Below are 18,101 nucleotides of genomic sequence, written 5' to 3'. Positions count from 1 at the left end.
GAGATGCTAGTCTGCTTGCTTGTATCCTACTACAGGTGCTGGTAAGGTGGATATTTTTTCTGCAGTGTAGCCACTTAAAATGCCAAGAACTACATTTAGCTTGTCTTTCTATTGGAAAAAAAATCTTTAAATGAGCATTCTTGGTTTGGGCTTGGGTCCTATTCAGATAAATTCTATTTAAAAAAAAAAAAAAACAAACAGAATAAAGCCAGCTACTGTCCAAACGACCACCACCATTAACAGGGTTCATTGGTCTTAAGTTTAACATTAAGTGTTTGAATACCTTAAACAAAACTTGAGAAATGTACACATTTGGGAAAGTCTTTTCTAACATACCAACATAGAAGGGGCCTGATTGAGCTCCTTCAGGTATGTATGAAATTATTTTTAACAAAATACAAATGGGTACAAGTAGCAACATTTGAGATGTGGGACTGACAAATGAGTGTTTATAACATGTAATATTGGAATATAAAAGACGGAAAACGCACATGGCGGTTATACGTAGCATTTTATAATATAACACCGTGTAACAATTTTTTTTTTTTTTTTTTGTTCCTGGGTAGTAAGTGTTATTTCCTAATTGCTTATGCCTCAAAAGTATAGAAAATTATACTGTATTTACAGTATAATCGTAAATCTCGAAAAACTACTCACTAAATCTTTTGTAGTCATTTTTGTATTACTTTAGTATAAATACATGTTAATTTGGATTCATATGTTGTTTTTTTCTGACTTTATGTGAACGAAAAGATGTTTTCCCATTGGAAATAGTGATATTTTGAAATATCACTGTCCTGGTCACAAAAGCAAAGTTTGTGGAGAATAATAGCCATTTTCTATACTTTTGAGGCATAAGCAATTAGGAAATAACACTTCCTACCCAGGAACAAAAATTGCGTTACATAATGTAATCAGTCTGGTACCGCACTGAGTCACAGCTACATCAGAGTGATGGAGTAATGACAGGTGCATAAACAGGTGATGACTGGATGGTGTCTGCATGGAAGCTGTCTGATACGGTCTATGCAATTACCTCTGGAAATGTTTTTGTTAGTTGTTTCCAATCAATAAAAGAATGTCTACTGTAAAAAAAACAAAAAAAAAACAACTTGTACTTCTGCTGTACAGTGATTCCTCTAAGAATTCCTGTACAGTGATTCCTCTAAGAATTCCTGTACAGTGATTCCTCTAAGAATTCCTGTACAGTGATTCCTCTAAGAATTCCTGTACAGTGATTCCTCTAAGAATTCCTGTACAGTGATTCCTCTAAGAATTCCTGTACAGTGATTCCTCTAAGAATTCCTGTACAGTGATTCCTCTAAGAATTCCTGTACAGTGATTCCTCTAAGAATTCCTGTACAGTGATTCCTCTAAAGAAGTTCTTCTAGTGGACCTCTGATCAATAAAGCCTATGTACCTCAATGTAATCCTTGGAATGAAAGAGTTCTAGCTTTAATTGATCTCCCTCCCCTTGCTAATCCAACCAGTGTGAACAAGAAATATACTGGGCCAGCAATGCATCCACGAATGAGCGAGAAATGGCGTGCGATCACAGAAGCAGCCTCAACAAGCCGGAGCAGGGATGCAGAATCAAGGCTTTGATCCCTTAGTACAAATTGTTTTAAAATCAGCCTGATCTTTAGTGGCAGACGACCAAAGACAATGGACATGAAAGAGGCAGGTGTGCCATAAAGCATGTGATCACAGCTTGTCAAGAATGCAGTGCAACAATCTTATAACTTCTCTTCTTGCCTTGAACTTGTTTGGTTAATGGCTCTTGAGCCTATATTATCACAATACAGTAACTCTCATCACAATAACTAAATATTATTTTCACTTACTCCCAAGTTAGTGGTTCTTTTTGTCTTAAGTATTATTTTTCTTCTGATACATTACTTATAAAACAAATAGGAAAACCTAGCACTGTAAGAATAATAAATTGGGTAGAAACCAGATGACAGGTCAGCCTTAACTATATAAAAACTAGTGGTTAGAGCAGCGTGGCTATACCTGGAGATAAATACACACCTTCTTATTCAGGCTGGTTTTATGACCTGTCATGTATAATCCCTATAGGATCTTGGAACTTATTTTAAAGCATTACCCTTTTTAACCTTTCTGCTAAGAATTCAGCCAATGTACTTTACTACTCCAGCCGCTGCATAAACCAAGAAAGTCGGTTTTGCACACTTCTCTTAACATGGGTATTATTTCAGACGCCCATACTGACAGCAATGTGATTTAGGACTAAAGATACCATCTGTTTCATTTGAAGAGAGTAAATGGGGACTTCTTTAGACTCACTTGGTCATTACTCAAACAATGGCATATTTTTATGGAAGAACAAAGACAACAATTGGTCAAGGCCAAATCTACACCGACAAGCAAAACCAAAACATAGAACCCTTGGCTTGGCTATGCCGAGGCTCATTAATTAAGGATGCATTTTAAACAAAATGAATTATCTACTTTGAGTAACAGAGAGACTGACGTGGCGATGGAAAAGCAATTTAACTTCAGAGTATAGCAATATTCATAAAGAATAAATCACATTAAGGACACTTAATTTAAAATGCAATAAAAACAACTTCAAAAGCAAAGAAATTCGATTTTTTGGAATGACACAATCAAACAAAAAACATAATACAGGCAGTAAGTGTGAATTAAACAAAGCACACTAAAACAGCTACCTTTTTATGCATCTCCAACGTATTCATTTAAACCCCCTAGAATATGGTATCTATGCGATTCATAAAACTGAAGATACAAAATGTTCTGAAAATGAAAAGCAATTCCTTTGCTAAATTAATTCAGGCATAAACAAATAAATTAGCAGCAAGGACAATAGAAATGCTTTAAATAAAAATTAAAAAAAGATAGTCGTGCTTTCTAGATGAATTCACATAAAGATAGTCTAATGCCCATTGGCCTTCTGTACCGAAGCAGACGTTTTAACGCCTTCATCAGTTTTATGGTAGTTTATTATACTTTTAAATCTACAGGACGTGTCAGGCATACCAAATGTAACAAACTGTGAAAATAAGTCAAGCTGAACTCCATTGGAACTGGCAGACGAAGAAATTCCAGTTTTGAATTCCAGCTTTTCAGCCCCTGCCATATGTCCATGTGTGTGTGTGTGTGTGTGTGTGTGTGTGTGTGTGTGTGTGTGTGTGTGTGTGTGTGTGTGAATGTGGTGACAGAAATTAAAAATAATCCAAATCTGACTCCACAATTTGCCTAAAAGCTTACTGTATTCGACAGAGTGATTCCAAGCACATAGCTTTTGGAGACTTGCAATCATCCATCCCCACTTCCAATAATCAAACAGCACCACTGGTCAACATATGCAGCTGCAGCCTGGCTGAGGTCCAAAGATACTCTACCATGGTGGCAAACATCAAAATGGGTACTAATTGAGAAGAGTGTGTGTATCTACTGTACTTGCTGGTTAGAGATGTGCAAAACAATCACAGGGACTCTTTAAAGACTGATGTGTGTTTAATAAACAGTGGATCAAAACTGCAGATTTTATTTTAATAATAATAAAAAGGTGACAGAGTATGTATTATGAGATGAGTCATTGTATAGTAAGAATAATTCATGAGTGATGGTTTATTTTTAAAAAAAAGCCTTGCGTTCATTTCTTGGAAGAGGTTGAGAGTGATGTAGCATCTTTTTCTCACAAAAGATGCCTGTAAGTATAGACAACTAACTCAAAAAGAAGTGTACTGTTCATTGATTGTTTTTTGTCATATGCCTGACCATTTGTTTTTCTTTATGTAATAGAATGCTGCAATATATCTTGAGATTAAAACAACAAACAAACCAAGACAAAAACCTATTGATCATGAATTGTACGAGAGTGGTGAGGAGCACTTTGTGCAAGAGAGGCGCTGTCAGCATTTTTACAGCTCCATTTACAAATCAAGTTTCAGGAAATCCAAGAAAATGAGACAATGAGAATAAGACATGTCAACGCTCTCCAATGATGGTCAATAACAGGCTTGCATCAGACTGAAATGTCAACAAATGACCAAGAGACATGATATCCCTTCATTACTTTGCTAATAAGAAACTCAGAAGTAATATTATTGACAGGAATCAGCTCAGTTTTGATACTGTGTGTGACAGTGAAAACAAAAGAGAAACACACGTCATCACTACGGTCTTGTATCATTGTATAACACAAGGACATTATCGCAAAGACTGTCTTTTTAATACGGTTTGTTTTAGTGATAAGCACTGTAAAATGTAAATTAATAAAATTGCTATGAAGTGATACTGTAAGATTTAGTTTTGAGACTACCAAACACAAACATAGTTACAGCGGTAATGAATAGGTGCACATCTCGTTTACAAGGACACAATGTGCTACTAGTGAGTTGCTAAAGTGATTTAAAGCTCAGATTTTCTTTTAGTTAAGGGAGAGAAGGGAAAGCGCGTGTTCATATTTTTTTTAATGCATTTCGTATTTTGAATAAATGCGAGCAAGCTGTTGTAGCGCTGCCATTTGTTTCCACCAAGGCCTCAATATTTATGCACTATTGACATTTTAATCTTGACGCCTGATTGTTTCCTGCCACCTACAATAAAGTAAAAGCTTGTTTTGTCATTTGCTTTTAAAAGGGAGTTAAAAGCTGCCAATACACTGATACAGCTCTAAAAGCCAAGTTGTGTGAGTTAATATCACATTCATGTATACCAAATACTTGCAGAAGCACAATAGTTCAGTCAAGCAAGTGCATCTCTATAAAAGGGTCTAAATGAATACATCATCAATACAGGTGATTTCATCAATTTGCATTGTTATCTTTTGTCCTTATTTTCAAATTCAGCAGGAAGTGTTTTATTGAGGGGTTGTTAAATATTCAAATGCTTTTCAAGCAGTGCAAAGTTTTCACTATTATGAACCAGACAAAAAACTGTTTTACCAGAGGTCCTTAAATAAAGTGTATTTATATAAATGGTACTGTGCGTTTAAATAAGATCCCCTAGGGACGAGAATGCTGTGCTAAAAAGTCAGTAGCCTTGATGTTCTAAACTACCTTTTATCATTCCCAAACTGGTTCATATTTTTACAGTATATTCTTAAACATGTACATAAACATTAAATTCTGAAAGTATTCAATCTTTTATTCAATTTTAAGTGTGCATTGCCCTTGCATTTTTTTCAGAAACGTCCCACTCAAATCACAGACACAAAAAGGCAACACTGGCTGACTTTAAATGGTCTTCAATGTCACTTGAATTAATATGCTGAAGGCAGAACAAGCACAGTATTTCCTCCTTAAAAAAAATGACAGAAAGCACATAAAATATACAATGTTAATTTCCTGGGTTGATGAGCCAACCTTCTCAACAATGCTGGAGTTAAGGAGGAATCAAATTGTCTGTTCGCCTGAATTTAATCAAGTGACTTGCAACCTGCAGCGTCAATGCACTGGCCCCAATCTGAAAACAGCATCCTTACCATTCTTTTCTGTCCCATGTTAACACAGTGAAAAAACAGCACACCATCATGTCTCAGCACTACTTCCACAAGAAGGGTCTCTTAAAAGCTCCCATGCTGAGTAAATATATTGTGCCGAGCTGCTTGAATTAAAACAGCACACCTACCATGACAGGGAGGAGTGTTTTAGATTGTCTGGACTAAAGCATCCTGCAATGTCAAACCCCCAGAAAATCACCAGAAAAAAAAAAAGGTTTGCATCGTAAATTAGGCCGATCCTCCACCTAAATGCAAGGGACAATTAATTGAGCAATCCTGGTTACTATGTCTCGCTTTTGAACAAAAGTGAATCGCACTGCAGACAATATTGATCCAACAGAGTGAGAGAGAGAGAAAGAGAATACATAATTAGTGACCACACGCTGCAAATTGAAACAGGTAGACAAATGAAACTGGAAGTCCACAGAGACCTGACCCTGTAACCAGTATTGCAACTAGTGCAACATCAAGAGATTGAATTAGAGATATATTTCATTTGTCACTTGACAAAATACAGCGATAAATTAAGGGAAAAATACTCTATTAAGCTGGCAGAAAAAGAAGGTGGTTTCTTGAAGAAAGGGGATAATACCTGTGAATGTCATGCCAATAAAGATTATTTGAATTTGAGGAGAGACAGACAGAGAGAGAGAGAGAGAGAGAGAGAAATATTCAATTGATCCACAGTAGTTGAATAGACCTAACAAAGAGACTGACAAAAAGGTGAAATTTGTTATCTTCCAGTAAGAAACTTTTAATGCACAAACCTTTAAAAGTTCAGAAGAAGACGACGATATCAATAACTGGTCAGTTTCACCAAGACTTTGCAGTTGTGAATAACCCGCTCCTTAAGCCAGTCAGTGATTTCCGAATGATCTGTTGAGCACAATGAATCTATCCTCGCGGTTGCTTCCATTCTATGTCCTTGCAGACAGATGTAACCCTGGTGGCAAAATCTAGTATCTTGACTCATTCTGCCTAATAGGTAGGGAAATTACATGTAACCCGTAGGTCTGTAACTGACAAAAAACAAATCTGTAATAGGTTCCCTGAATACATGTGACCTCCACATGCTGTGGGAAATTTTGTTTCCTTTTACGTTCGAGTAGACTTAGTAAGGGAGATCAACTCACTGAAGACACTGTGAATGGCACCAATGCTATGCTATTGTGGTGCTTTTCAACCACAACAGATTGTGTCTTTGCTTTGGCATTTGCTGCATAATCCTGTAATTTCTTGAGCAAGAATACCATTGAATATAGTCATCAATATCTTTCTCCCCCAACGAATGGGCCTACACCCACACAATAAGTTTTATACACTTCAGTGTGGGGGTGGATGTACCTCATTGGGAAAACAGCCCTAAACAACAGGAAAGCCTTTGCTTTCAGTTTTATAAAAGCACCTTTATACAGAAAAATGCACAGCTGAATGCAAACATATTGATGATCCAAAACTGTTGTGTTTTTATTCAGGAGGCTCCTCTTTGCTATCACAGTATGTTGCTTATAGGTGTGGTACAGCCTTGCTAGCCTTATTTAGACCCTTGAGCATTCTTCTATTATGATGTTATAAAAAAGATTGGTTTTTGAATTTGCTATCAAAGGAGATTAGTATGGAACTGCAACGACAAAATCCAATAGGACAAACGCATCACAGTGTTTTCTGATACGTCCAGTATTGGCCCATTAGTGTTGCTAGTCAGTTAAATGTTTCAGTATAAAGATGATACAGAACCATACTGCATCAGCCAAGGTAAGTATAAAGAGATTATTTTGTGTTCATTTAAATAAAAATAAAAAACACTATTTGGTTAAACCAACTAAGAAGTGTGTACTCATTTAACATTTAATTGCACACAAAGACTTTTTGGGATTACTGAAGCAAGCTTGTGAGCACAGTGTTCCTTAGTGTGGTTCAGGGTAAAAACGGGGGTGGCAGCCGGTGATTACAAGAACTGTGCTTGGGAATATCTTCCACTTTCCACCAGGAGTTGGCAAGAAAAAAAAGGGGAGGGGGGTTGAGGGAGGGGGGAATAAAGAAAGAGCCCCAGGACCACAATGCTCCCAAGTTCTAGCAATTTTCTTTTCTTTAATTACAAACTACGCTGGGAGCACATTAATTAATTTAGGTTAATCATGCAGCGATACGCTCCTGTCCTTTAGATTTGCAGAAGAATGTCTGAAGGAACAATATCTACCTCTTGTGTGTGTGTGTGTGGTTACTAGTTAAACACCTCTATACAATCATTCTCTTACTATACTGTAATGAAAACTACAAAACAGGAAACTGCATTTTTATTTAAAGTAAATTCATTTTTATTAGCTGATAAAAGGATTTAAAAAAAAAAAACATGGTTATTTCAAAAGGACAGCATGTGTCAGCGTAGCTCTTGAGGAACATGCTTCATGATAGTCCTAATCCATGCTTAAAGCCCCAAGGTGTTAAAGCAAAGCATGCAATACCACTGCAAAGCATTTACCTTGCAAGATGTTTCTTAAACACAATCATAGGATGGACCAGGACTAGGGCATTGAGCCTAAAAAACAAAACAAAAAAAAACTTCCTCGGGCTACCCCAGCAGGGAACAAGAGCACATTTAGTCTCTGTATTTTTTCAAATTACTACCCTTAAGGCTAGGACACACCTGACGCAATGCGATTTTTCATTGGCCGACAAGATGCTTTGGCAGTGACATGACCATACACACCAGAAGCAAGGCAACAGGTTTGAAAACTGCTAGATCTATACAACTGTAATACTGCTATTGACAAAACTATGATCAAGACTGGTATACATATATTCGTCAACATGATGTGGAAATTATGAGTGTTTTCTCTGATGGGTATTTCAACATATATGGCAATAAATCCTACATACCAGGCTTATCAAGTTCCTTCGAAGTGGACTCACATATACTGTCTTTCAAATCTGTATAACTGTGATGACCTTTGTCAAAAAGCTCTGGGTATATTTTCCAACGGCAAACTATAATTATTTTCTTTATCATTCTGGATGCTGCTTTGGACCACATTGAAGCTGTTCTCCGATCGGTTAAGATCCGTAGTTGTTGCATGACAAATTGCAGAAATTAGGATTCAATCCTATTTATTTTGCGTCACTCCAGTGTCGCACTGGTGGTGCTCTTGTGTCACCTGTCATGTTGCCTGTGGTGTGAAAGATACTGATCAAAAGTATAGGTTCTATTCATTTTGTCGCATCGCTGCACATTTTAGCTTGTCGCATTACATCTTAAAATCAGATGTTCCATATTTAGTTACACTGTATGCAGCACCAACAAAGCTCCAACATTGATTTTAATATACAGGATATATCTGGGTTTGGTCCCAAGGCGGCTAGCTCTGCAGTTGTATTTCTAAATAAATTGAAGTGAACAAATGCCTTTAATTTCTCAACCTCCCAGCCTTGTTTAGAGTCAATTACAAGTCTCAGAGCTTATGCACACATGTCTTTACATAAAGAAAGACCAAAAGCAATGCAAAAGTACCCATGGCGAGCGTGGGTTTTTTTAAGCTGCAGGTCAAACATTACAAAAAATGATAATAAATCAATAAAGTGTTATTAGTAAAAACAATTTTACTCCTACATGATTCCTTAAGGCACATGGACTATCTTGTGTTGTCTCAGGTCTCACCAGCCAATAACATTTTGCACACTCGCCCAGTTCTGAGCAGCAAAATATTAGCACTGGGTGTCTTTTGAACATTCCATGATTCACAGACAAAAAGGCACCAAAAAACAAAGAAAAAAAAACTTTCATATCAGATTTGTTTTCTAAAGATGACTGACCACAAGGCATATTGTTTGGTTTAGACAACAAGTCATGATATTTACAGCAATTGATAGCTGATCTTCATAGAAGAGATTCAAGATGATTTTACGAGATGAAGTCTGTAGTCAGAAATTATTACTTCACTACCACTAGCCATTGACCATATAGTAATATTAACCGTCACAAAACAAACATCATAGCCACACCACCTTTTGGGTTGCAAGAAAGTTAAATGTCTGTCTGAGAAAAAAAAAAAAAAAAAAACTACAAATATTAGCAAGTAGAATTTCTGTACAATAAAAGATATTCAGCTGAATTCGAATTTTTAGAAGTGAGCCATGTTGTTGTCTTGAGGCAGCCTACTTGAGGGAGCCAGGATCATTGTCGTGCATCAGGTTGTGTTTTGGCGTAAGTCATAACAATTTTTTTTTTTGGGGTGGTGGAGTTGAAATTAGGGGTGTGACTTGGATTCAGGGGCAGGTCATTGTATTTTGTAATAATATAATTTTATAATGTGAATACTAGTGTTAGTGTAATGGCATTCAGGGGGCAAATGGGAACCATGACTGCACCATCTTATAACCGCATACACAGCAGGCATTGGTGCACTCCAATGGTTATAATGAATGACATCAAAGACAATCGATTTCAAGAGAAATAAATGTGTGGTTACCATGGCACCAAAAGCCTATAAATACCTCCACTGTTTGTTTTCAAACACACTTTTTATATATATATATATATATATATATATATATATATATATATATATATATATATATATATATATATATATATATATATATATATAGAAATAAAAACCCTTACAATAGTCTTAATGCCAAGATGTTTAGCTGCATGAGCTTCCTATTTTACAGCACTGTTTTTATACCTGGTAATCTTGAAGTTAATCACAAAAATCTCTCTCAAGCACTGGACACAGTACAAAAAAAAAAAACAACAGATCAAAACTTCTGTCTCTTGGATAGTTTGCCAGAAAAGGGAATGCCATGGAAACCATTAATGCTTTCCAGCTAGTCCTGACAAAGTCTTCAAAAAGATCAAAACCCCGCTACTGCTGATTTAAAAAAAAAAAAAGAAACGCTGAACGCTATTCAGTCACTTGAAATAACGAATCAGGATCTCTGTGAGGCTAAGCTTTTTACTACATGGAAAATCCTATCTTGTTAGTCTGTCATATGTAAAGGTAAAGTATATGAATTACCAGGAGATCAATCTTGAATGCATTCCTTACTTAGTGGTCTGCAATCTTTTCAAATTGCCTACGTGTCTCCATACACAACCATTATTCATGCTTGGGGCATTTTGAACTACTCAGTGACACAATGCAAGGAAAGCATTCTAAATCATTATATAAACATATCCATATTACTCCAGCACAGTGCTTAGGGATGTTTATAGGTAAATATTATATCGTTCACTGCAACACCTGAACAAAAGAAATGTCGTCTTGGAGCAGAGACTAAAGCAGTTGCTTTCTTTACTAAAAAAAAAATTAATGTGCAAAGCAGAGCCAAGAAGAAAGGCTTTAGTGTGCTCAGCAAATCGCTCAGGTGAAAGACCAAGGCATATGATCCACTTTCTTCAGTTAATGATCTCAGTGATCCAACACAGCTTCCAAACTGTAGGGTCCAATAATGACCCACTAATCTCCCTCTGAAGGTTACATTCAGTGCACCTTTACTTCAATTCATTTGAAATTGATATGCAGTAAGAGATGTTTTTTTTTCATTACCAGCAGTGCAATGACAGGTGTACAGTACAGGGTTGGCGGGATGGAGGAATGGAAGTATGAAACACTTACTATGTTTTTACTATGAGTTTAGTCACTCACAAAGCACCAGTTTGCAATTCCCAGAACACATATATCTACTAAGTCAGAAGAATATTTTCAAACTCCTTCAAATCAATCAAATTTATTTTATATAGAACCTTTTTTGCCAAGGCATTTGAAAATGCTTCACATGACAATAAATATACTATACAATAAAATATTTAAAAAAAACATCCAAAAACAAATGAGAAATACCAATAACAACATCCTAAAATAGGCCATCCCAATCTACAAAAAGGCCTCTGCATAAAGATGTGTTTTAAGCTTTGATTTAAATGCATATGAGTCAACTTTACGGATTTCAATTGGTACTGTAGATTTTTTCATAATACAGGTGCATAATGATTAAAGGCTCTTCCACCACAAGAGCTGCTTTTTATCATTGTAGCCACCAGAAGCCCAGGATCAGCAGATCTCAGCTGGCGTCCAGGTACGCATGGTAAAAGCATATCATTAATGTAAGCAGGGCCATTTCCAGAGACAGCCTTAAATGTCATTAGTCAAATTTTTTTAAATAACTCTGTACTTCACCGGAAGCCAATGCAAGCGGGCAAGAACAGGTGTAATATTTTCAAATCTTAGCAATTCAAGCAAGCAATTCAAATATCATGTAACAGAAAATGTTGGTTGGTATTAAATTTGGTGGATTTGCTACCTTTGGGGGATTTTGACGGTTTTTGAACTGGCGATTTTTAATTAGAAGGGTCACAAAGAAATGCCACAGTTTTGCATTTATATTTCATACACTTTATACCTCTGTCGTCTAAAACAGTATTTGCAGGAACTCGTTATAGTATCTACTATATATATGTGTGTCTGTGTGTGTGTGTGTGTGGGTGTATAGATAGATAGATAGATAGAAAGAAAATTGTAATTTCCTGTCCGTGTACTGTATCAGAACTGTGCACAGTTCCCTCATACAGCTGAAAGAAAGTTTCATGAAAAGGCTTGCCGAATGAAGGGGTCAGTATCAAACTGCAATAACTGAGCTTATCAAAATCCTGCCACTATAATCCATTTGCCAGCTTCGAAAATCACATCAGCCTGGAGAGGGGTGATCTCCTTATGAACAACCGGTCCAATGGAAAGGAAAAAGGGTCTGGATTAGGGAGGACAATTCACTGAGTCCCAAACAAACTGCTGGCTGTACAGAGCTCACACTTCAGCAAGCCCTAAAGCACTAGGTGCAAGCTACCTTGCTATCTTGCTTTGTTAATATTCTAGAGTCTGTTGAGCTATGACTTGCAGGTATAGAGAAACACATTTACCCCTAAACCTTTCTTTGCCGCCAGATACAATTTAGAGATTCTGAGAAATCGGGTTTGGAATCTAAATTCCCTTTGCTACTTCTGCACTTTTTCTTGGTCATTAGGCCTACCGTATAACGTTACAGTATTGTTCATTCTCTTATCATGAAAACAAGTACTCTGTGTGTGTGTGGGGGGGGGGGGGGGTCTGTGATACTGAAGGCATTAAATGCTAACTTTGATGGTGATGACAGTTGTCATTTTGATATATGTGGAAAGAATGTGAAAAGTAAAAATGACACTATTTGAGTGCCTGAAATTAATATTAATGAATCTTAAAAGATAGCATGCCGTTTTTAACCCAGCCTCCAGCATTTACACATCATTGTGGAAAGACATGGGTGGTAAAGCTAGGTGCTCGCCATTAGCAGATCCAGACTGCCAGATTTGGTGTGTTTTACCTTACCTCTGCACATCTTGTCTTGTGAGCTGTGTACCGAACAGGCTTGAGATAGAACCTGAGGCTATTGACAAGTCCTCTAAACTGTATCACTGGAAGAATGAAAAGGAAACTTGTCACAAACAATTTCTTAAGTGTATAGTGGCTATGAATTTAACCACCATTACCCCAGAGACACTGCAATTCAAATCAATTTCCTCTTTACCCAATACAAAAATACTATTCAGTATTGTCCAGAATGGCAGCTCAAGCAAACAGTGCACTGGTTCTCCTGAGGCTAAACTTTTTTAAATGGTTACCAGTTCCTGTTATAAAAACCTCCCCATCCCAGTCTTCAAAGACAGACCTCTGCGTCGGGTAAATCGTTTTTTGGTCTTCTTATGTGTTAAAAACCTTACTAGCATGATATTAACAAGTAACTACTCGGAGTTCATAAAAAAAGTTTAAAAAATGAATGACATATGTGATACACAGAGTTGGACACGTTACTGAAAAAAGTTACTTATTATTTGTAATTCGTTTCTTCAGAAAAAGGTAATATAATGTCCTTAGTTAATAAAAAAAGTAATGTTATATTTCTCTCTCTCTCTCGAAAGATGATATAATATGAAGTTAAACAAACTCAATTCCAGAATTAGACAGCAGCTGTAGTCCCACAGGAAGACTGCAGTTCCTAACCCTAGAATTATTACAGCCTGCTTTTATTTGGCCTTAGTGTTTAAGGCTCGGTTTCCAAGGTAGCAAATATCTGATTTCTTACATTTGCAGTAGTTGAAGAATAAACATCCTACAGTGCCCTTCCATATTAAAAAGAGTACCCACAAAAATAGTGGTACAGGCCGAAATACTCACAACACATCTACAGTCTGCACTGTGGAGCTCAGAAGGAGTGCATCAGAGAAAAGGTGCATGTGATATTTGACTTTTTACACATGGTCGCATAATTGGGCATTCTGACTGTGGACTTTCGAATGAGTTTGTGCAGAACATCATTGTGACGTAAAGTCAGGAGAATCTGACTGCTGCACAACGTTGCTTAGCGATTTGAAAAGATGAGAGACAATGGCATTGGCTAGGAGAACATCCTCATCCTAGGCTCTATGTGTGTGGTCTGCTGAGGGCCAGGTTGACACCACTCACGGATTTGGACCTGGGATTCAGGGGTAACAGGCTTGGGAAGTAGCTGGCTGCATCACCTAGCCATTACCTAGCACTTTTTCAAACATACATTGGGGAATAAGATGCAAATCAATACAAGTTTCAAAACTTGTATTGGCAGGCATGGTGCCAAATTGGTAGCTGGATATTGATTGTAATCCTTGTGGTATTAACTGTGTCTGCTGTACAATGTTCTGTGTGCTAGACCTTTACTTCAGAAGAGAATACAAAGCAAGCAAAAGACAGCAGCCATTAATAATCTAAGGGAAGATATGTTCACATAAACTAACAAGTAAAAATTGATTTAGGAAAACTTGAATAATAAAGCATCAACCATTTAACGGCAGTGAGGTAAACACTAAGGGTTGTGTATCATATAGCTGAGTATTTTGCTTAAAAATATCATCAATATTTTAAAACTATTCCAAATATATCCAAATGTAATACCCGCACAAATGCCCAAAACTAGACAAAAAAATAGGCACCCGTCCAAAGCAATTTTTTCACGCACAATACAAAAAATACAAGCCCAACTGGACATGATCCCACCCAATCTGGCAACACTGTTTACAGGTCTGACATTCAACTGTATGCAGATAGCACCAGTATTCGGGTTTCATTTCATATCTGTCATAGACAGAAATTGCAGGTAATTAAAGCTGTATCAACATTTCCAACAGACAGGAAATAGGATGGATGCCAAAATCTACCCATCTACTAAGGGTAGATATTAAATTACTTTTTGACTTTTGACAACCTTGTACATTTTAATATGCCCATATGTCTCTACAATATATGGACATGTGGTCATTATGAGATACTAAAGGAAATGTGATCAGTACTAAAAATAGCCAGGTACAAATATTTTTGAAGAACAAATTGAATTCCTCATTGGTTTTATATTTTCAATAAATATTTTAGACACAGATCACATATACTTCGGGACCACACAAGGATGACCCTACATTGAAACGTACCTGTATAAAAACGTACCTGTAAAAAATAAAACAATTATATATATAGAACAACAGATATATATATATATAGATATATATATATATATATATATATATATATATACACACACACACACACACACACACACACACACACACACATATATACATATATATATATATATATATATATATATATATATATATATATATATATATATATATATATATATGCATCAAAAAGAAACTTAACACTATTATAACACATTTATTTTAAAAAACAAAGGTATATAAATGATGGACATTGATGCAATGTTTTTGGTTTATTTTTAATCACTCAATCATTCATCCTTGACCATGACATGTTTGAGTGACTAAGACTGAAGCATATGCACTCAATCACCTAATTAGTGAGACAGTTGATTGGACACTGGATATGGAGTGATTTCAGCTGTTGAATTGCAAGCTTGAAGAAAAGCAATAAAGAAAAATCACAAAAAAAAAATAACAATATGCACATCTGTCAAGAGAGCAGCGCCTTCGTGCGATCAGCATGCTGGAGGCTGGACTGGGGCAGCGTACTGTGGCTCGCTGTCTTGGGTGCTCACAGCCAGCAATTTCAAACCTGGTAAGACACACACTGTCAATGACAGACCATGACGTGGGAGACCAAGAGTCACAACACCTTTTTTATGGAATTTAAAGTATTAAAATGCAATATGCCAAATTAAACTCTCATATGAAATGCCCAGTAATTCTTCTAAATTTGTGTTGCATCCCCTGAAGTATGTGCATGTGCTCCCAATTTGAAAAGCAGAAAAACAGTGCTATTTTGAAAGCTATTTAAAATTTCCTAAAAATATTGATCTTAAATGCAATTTTTAAATGTTATTTATATAATATATTTATTTTCACTTCATATTAAATGTGTTTTTCAAAAGTACAACTGCTTTATATATTGGTCAGTACACAGACCCGTGGTTTGGAATAAATGACTGACCTTGCTTTTAAGACTTATATATGTACACACACACATACACATATATACACACACACACACACACACTGTATACTATTCTCTATGTCTGACAAACAATTTAACTCTGATAGGAGAGATGGCTAAACTGTCTTGTCAAATACATTACTTCTTGCCCGGTAAAATACTGCATTATGTCCATTAGAACAGGACATTTTCTGACTATTCCCTCATTAAGCTGTGTGTGTCTGTTTCCATCAAAATCACACAGACTACCCACAGGGAAAGGACTGACACCCCTCAGCATGGCATGCTATAGATTTGTGATTGATTGTTAGTGATTGGTGGACTTGACACCTCAGTGCAGACTTGCTGAAATTCACAGCACAGAAACACAGGGACGAATGCAGTTTGGTCACCCTTCCCAAGTGAAGGGAAAAGTCAGAGTGATGTACTGTACAGTACCAAGCTTTGATTGATTTGACAGGAAAAAATACAGGAGAAGCACATACTGTATCTAAAAATAAGCTAACAATTACAGTGGCATCACAATGGATTGCCATCTTTTCCTTGCAACGTTTACTTGTTTCAGAGCTAGGAGCCCTAGTAAATGGACACATCACAGAAATTGTTTAAGGAACATTGGTCACCTAAGTACATAAATGTTCAGCTACGATTTAAAAGCTATACAAAGACATACAACGATGTTACATTCTGACAAACAGGACTGAATCAACACCTAACAACATCTCCGACACCTTGAGTACATTAGCTGTGAATCATCATCATATTCTTATTATTCAACTTTCTCTTTAGGGTAACAGTTACAATGTATTCATCATCCTACCGAAATGATTCAACACATTTTAAGACTGTCGCTTTGCCTACAGCACAAAGCAGGACATATATATGATGATCAGACCACTATGATTCTAAATCCATGCTAATTTTCCATAACCCTGTTCACAGCCTCCTTGAAATCGATAAGGGAGCATAAAAGGTTTAGCTTTTTTTTCTGTCACCAGAATGTCACACTTACCATTGAGAATGCTATGACCTTCCAAAAATACAAATTCAAGACTGTTTTATTCGTCTGAATACCCAGCTTAAGATAGAGGTGCAGGCTTGTATTATTATCCTTTTTAAGAAGAAAAAAAAAACAAGAAAATGCTCAAACCCAATTGACACACTTACCTTTGAGAATGCTCTGACCTTCCAATATCTCCCTTGAAACCAGCACAGTATAAAAACTTTCTGAAAATCCAGCTCGACATGGCGGTTTAGGTGCAAGGTCTCCATAATTCCCCTAATGAAGGGAAAGAAGACAAACAGCCTCAGCTTTAAAAGGAGTTCTAGCACACTGGTTAAACTAAGATTTAAAATATGATTCCTAAAAGGGACTATTGCAGCTACAGCATCTGGAGTAGCCAACCTCACTTTGTATTAGGGTCTGAACTGGCTACTGCAAACACAAAAGTTAATAAATATATATTCAGTTCAGGGGGCCCTTCTGTGCAAATCTTACAAAACTCCAACTCTGGCATTTGATTTCTGAAACAAATTCTTGCACAAGCTTGGCTAGGTTTTGAAATAATGTTGAAAGTGGGACATCATAAAACAAGGTAATATTAACAAAGAGGGTGCATGATCAACAATATACTGGTAATTCAATCAGGAAACCACACCAAAATGGCAAAGCAGACCATGTGCATTTGGAGGCTATTGGAGACCTATACGGTAAAAAGGACAGATTAATCTGATAGACATCCATTAATATGGAGGATGTATTTTTACAAAGTACTGTGGACGTGTGCAATTCAATAGAAAGCCTCCGCTTTCTATTACAATATCCTTGCATTGTAACACTGGAGCACTAGGACTCACTAGCTGTGATCCTCCATGAAAGGCGCTATATAAAATACAGTTTGATTGGTTGATTGTGCTGATTACAATACATTTGTGAAAAAAAGGCACCTGTCCTGGATCTTTCACATTAAGCTAGCTGAACCCAATGGTTTCCAAAACTTTATGCCCCGGTGAACAGATCTAACTCGACATGCCTTGGTCACTTGAAACTGGGTATCAGCTTAGCAAACTGTGGAGCTGCTAACTACAGTCAGTGGAACTTCTCCTCCTTTGCATCATGACAGTCTACCCCAGGATCC

General features: G+C 36.6%; 1 protein-coding gene across 2 annotated transcripts in view; it reads right to left on the bottom strand.

Annotated features, from left to right (window-relative positions):
- cdh4 (cadherin 4, type 1, R-cadherin (retinal)) overlaps positions 1–18,101 on the bottom strand; it is a 240,318-nt gene that overhangs the window by 220,585 nt on the left and 1,632 nt on the right. For both annotated transcript variants that reach the window (XM_041224860.1, XM_041224861.1), the window contains exon 2: positions 17,131–17,242. In XM_041224860.1, coding sequence (XP_041080794.1) covers positions 17,131–17,242 — 112 coding nt within the window. The remainder of the gene's footprint in view (positions 1–17,130; positions 17,243–18,101) is intronic.

The sequence above is a fragment of the Polyodon spathula genome, chromosome 23 (assembly GCF_017654505.1).
Source record: "Polyodon spathula isolate WHYD16114869_AA chromosome 23, ASM1765450v1, whole genome shotgun sequence".
NCBI classification, from domain to species: domain Eukaryota; kingdom Metazoa; phylum Chordata; class Actinopteri; order Acipenseriformes; family Polyodontidae; genus Polyodon; species Polyodon spathula.
Note: the sequence above shows the minus strand (reverse complement) of the source record. Positions and strands in the feature narration are given on the sequence as shown.